Source organism: Aplysia californica, unplaced genomic scaffold (genome assembly GCF_000002075.1).
Source record: "Aplysia californica isolate F4 #8 unplaced genomic scaffold, AplCal3.0 scaffold00778, whole genome shotgun sequence".
Taxonomy (NCBI): domain Eukaryota; kingdom Metazoa; phylum Mollusca; class Gastropoda; order Aplysiida; family Aplysiidae; genus Aplysia; species Aplysia californica.
In genome coordinates this window covers 94,734-98,970 of record NW_004798048.1, presented here as the reverse complement: position 1 = coordinate 98,970, position 4,237 = coordinate 94,734, and the positions used below count along the sequence as shown (strand labels likewise).

General features: G+C 40.5%; 1 protein-coding gene across 1 annotated transcript in view; it reads left to right on the top strand.

The window, feature by feature from the left end:
* LOC101853736 (vacuolar protein sorting-associated protein 13B) overlaps positions 1–4,237 on the top strand; it is a gene marked incomplete in the record, with an annotated part of 129,782 nt that overhangs the window by 66,300 nt on the left and 59,245 nt on the right. The window contains 3 exon segments of the mRNA XM_035972650.1: positions 1–12; positions 691–851; positions 2,845–2,984. Coding sequence (XP_035828543.1) covers positions 1–12; positions 691–851; positions 2,845–2,984 — 313 coding nt within the window.

Sequence of the window (4,237 nt, the reverse complement as noted above, 5' to 3'; positions counted from 1 at the left end):
GCTGTTACATGGGTGTGTGTGTGGGGGGATGTGTGTGGGAGTGTCTGTGTGAGTATGTGTGTGTGTGTGTATGTGTGTGAGTATGTGTATATGTGTGTGTGTGTGTGTGAGTATGTGTGTGTGTGTGTATAAATGTATGTTGTGTATCGGTATGTGTGTTACTGGAGAGAGGAAGATCTTTGAGTGTGTGGCATCCACTCAAGAAGAAAGGTAACAGTGTGATGAAATCTCTTTCCTGTGCGGTAGTGATACGAGACTTATAGGTTGAGTGCTTGGTATTTTCTTGTATTTTGCTGAGTTTTCATTTCATTGTATTTTGTTGAGTTTTCATTTCATTGTATTTTGTTGAGTTTTCATTTCACAGGAATTTGTTGAGTTCTCGTTTCGCAGGAATTTGTTGAGTTGAGTTGTTGACATTTCGTTGTATTTAGCCGGGTTGTCATTTTGTCATATATTAATTGATTTGTGAGGTTGTCGTTTCGTTGTATTTTTGCAAGTTGAGTAGTTATCATTTCACTGCATCTTGTCCTGTTCAGTGGTTGTGATTTCAGTATTTTCAGTGTATTTTGAACTCTGGTAAGTTGTAATTTCGTTGTATTCTGAATTCTATTGCATTGTTGTATCTTCGTTGTATTTTGAATTCCGTTGAGTTGTTGTAATTTCGTTGCATTCCGAATCCCGGCCAATCAGGCAACACGGTGGAGACGTGGCAGTTCTCCCTGCCTCCCTGGCCGCCTGTACGTGTGTGGACTCAGCCTTCATCCCATCGCTGGTGCCCGCCGTGCGTCTGTCTGTCTGCGTGGGGGGTGTGGAGGTACAGCTGGCAAACCACACCAAGTACAACAGCCAAGGTGAGAGCTTGAGGACTGATTAGTCGATGTCGTTACGCAAGTCGGATATTATGATATATGAGGCACCGTGTTGAAATCAGGCGCTCGTCAAAAATAACGAAATCCAAGAAATCTGCATTTTTTTGGCCGTTCTACTTTTCTTTATTTGGCTCAACACTTTTTATGTCCATTTAAAAACATGTTTTTGTGGTTGATTATACTTGAAAACATAAATTAAAGGCACAAAAAATGTAAATTTTCAGTTTCCAAGGACTCTCAGGCAATGGAAGTTACCAAACATTGGCGGCTATTATCCCCAAAAATGACGAGCGCCTGATTCCACTGCGCCGTGACACAAATTAATCAGTGTCTGTTACACAAGTCAGTTTGGTAGTGGTGAATTGTGAATACAGTCAGACCTGCTATAATGGTCACCTGTATATATGAGGATCACCTGTACTAATTGCCACTTTCTCTTTCCTCCTTTGCCTTTTTTTTAAAACAAACACAATTATGATAGTGTCTAAGACAGCCTCTTTTCTCCCCAACAATGTGCGACCTCAGTGCTTTCTTGTCCTATCTCCATTTTTAATATCAGTGAAAACTGTTCACAACAAAGACTGAACTTAAGAAGTCACATTTTTACTTTTTTTATAAATGGAGATACGACAAAAAAGCCCTGAGGTCGCGAATGGGAGGCTGTCTTAGACCTTTTTAACTGTACATTTAGAGATAATTTAGCTTTGAAAAACTTGGAAGGGCAGCACACTCTAGCCTCAGATATATGTGTCTTTAGTAATCTCTTCAAATGTACTCGGCCCAGAAAGCAACATTTTTCAGGAGAGACAGAAAACAGTTTCATTCTTTTTGTTCGTTAGTTTTAGAAAAGTTTTACGGCACTCGCAACTGCGTAAGGTCATATGAGCGCCAAGGGGTGGATATCAACAGAGAAGTCCATAGGAGGAGTCAGACTTTGACTGCTCACCTCTCTAGCCTCAACAGCACAAAGTCTGCTTCAACTGTCAAGGCACCCCGGAATTAGCGGGTCTCCAAGAGAGACAAACATACAAAAGAAGTAGAGGAAAAATGACGATAGTAAGGATAAGGAAAGAAAAAGCAGCAGTTCCCCCTATGTTGTTCCGGCACAGTATGAGCATGACATTGATATATCAGCCCATTTACAATTCTACTGTGCCTAAGAACATGTTAATATTCCCCCTTTGGGAATGGCCTAAAGACAACTTCAGTCAGTAGCACTGCCCTGGGGGGGTTCATTCTTTTAAAAACTGTGCCTACGTCATGTATCTTATCTTGCTTTTTTCAACTTTTACAATTTGAATTTTAACCAAATATTTCCTTAGTACAATCAAGAGATACCGCAGATTTTGAAACTGCATTTGAAAATTTTTTTCTAAATTTTGGGAATAGTAATAACAATAATAATAACAAAAATAACAGCATTTCTATAGCGCACCATGCTCACCAGCATACTTTTTGCTCTGACCAACTAGATCTATTATCATTTCGCGACCTCAGTGCTTTCTGGCGGTATATCCATTCTTTAAACACTGAAAATGTGACTTCTTCTTAAGCTCTTTTTTTGTTCTGAACGGTTTTCATTGTTACTAAAAATGGAGAGGCGTTTATATGACCTTATGCAATTGTGAGCACCGTAAAACCTTACTAAAAACAAAATTCTGAGGCGAGCTGACAAAATGAGTTACTTCTCGCAATCCACAAATGAAGATATTAGCCAAAAATCGACATTAGGGTAAAAATTGTAGATTTTCTTTTGATGCCACATTCTTTAACTATAACCTGTCTTTTATTATTTCATACCCATATATTGTAAAGACTTCACCTATAAGCGTGATTTTCTTAAGGCTTGAATCCGAGAAGAAATTCATTTTGTCAACACGCTTCACTATCTAAGAATAGTGATAGGACAAGAAAGCACTGAGGTCGCGATTTATCGGTACCTAGACTTACCACCGTAACCGTTGTTCCCCACCAGCAGAAGGCTCGGACAGTCGCGGGATGTACAAACCGGGGCCAGACACGGCCGATGAGCAAGTGTTCCTGGTCTACAAAGGGAAACAACTGGTGGCACACGTGTCCCAGCTGACGGGACCGCAGGCCAAACTGTCGCTCAAGGTCAGTGTGTGTACCAGCGTGTGTGTGTGTGAGCGGTGGACGGTCGTTGACGGAAGCTCTGCTGTGGTCTTTGCCCTCTGCTTCTTTTTGGTGTTTCTATTGTGTTGTAATTCAGTCTTTTTCAGTGGGTGGTTGGTGGGTGCTCTGGTGTGGTTTGCTTCTTCTTTCCTATCAAACATCTATCGTTCTTATCTCCCCTCCTTCTTTTTTATGTTTGTTACTCTCTTGTAACACCTCTAATCTTCTGGCGCTCATATAACCTTATGCAGTTGTGAGTGCCGTAAAACCTCTACTAAACTAAAAGTCTTTTTTCATGTGTTGTGATTCTGTCTATTTCATGTCTTTTTCATGTGTTGTAATTCTGTCTATTTCATGTGTTGTAATTCTGTCTATTTCATGTCTTTTTCATGTGTTGTAATTCTGTCTATTTCATGTGTTGTAATTCTGTCTATTTCATGTCTTTTTCATGTGTTGTAATTCTGTCTATTTCATGTCTTTTTCATGTGTTGTAATTCTGTCTTTTTCATGAGTTGTTTCATGTGTTGTGATTCTGTCTTTTCCATGTGCTGTAATTCTGTTTCGTCCCAGTGGGTGGTTGGCGGGTGCTCTGGTGCGATTTGCTCCTTCTTTCCTATCAAGCATTTATCGTCTAATCTCTCGTCCTTCTTGTCTTTGTATGTTACTTTCTAGTAATACCTTTAATCTTGGGCACTTAAATGACCTATTTGTGTCCTAAAACTCTGGCAAAAACTGCCCCCCCCCCCCAAAAAAAAAAAAAAAAAAAAATGTCATACAGTTCATTCATTCATTCATACATCCAGTGCCAGATCTATGACAGACATCTGCGATCATGGTTCTCCATTCATTCCTTTGCTCGGATGCTCTTAAAAAAGCTACGTTTCCCTGATCTTTCCCCGGAAATAATACATGTATTTCTGTGTGACCTCCCTCATTGGGACGCCTGAATAGACATGAAGGTCTTGAACATCTTGCTCTCACTGGCAAAATTGAAGGCTAACGAGGGAGGGGAAAGCCCAGAGCAACATACTTAAAGAACCTGAACAAATGGGTAATGTGACACACACATATCTCTTTCTGCGTGACTACCACGACATGACATATCTCTTTCTCCGTGTGCCCACCACGACATGACACATATCTCTTTCTCCGTGTGCCCACCACGACATGACACATATCTCTTTCTGTGTGACCACCACGACATGACATATCTCTTTCTGTATGACCACCACGAC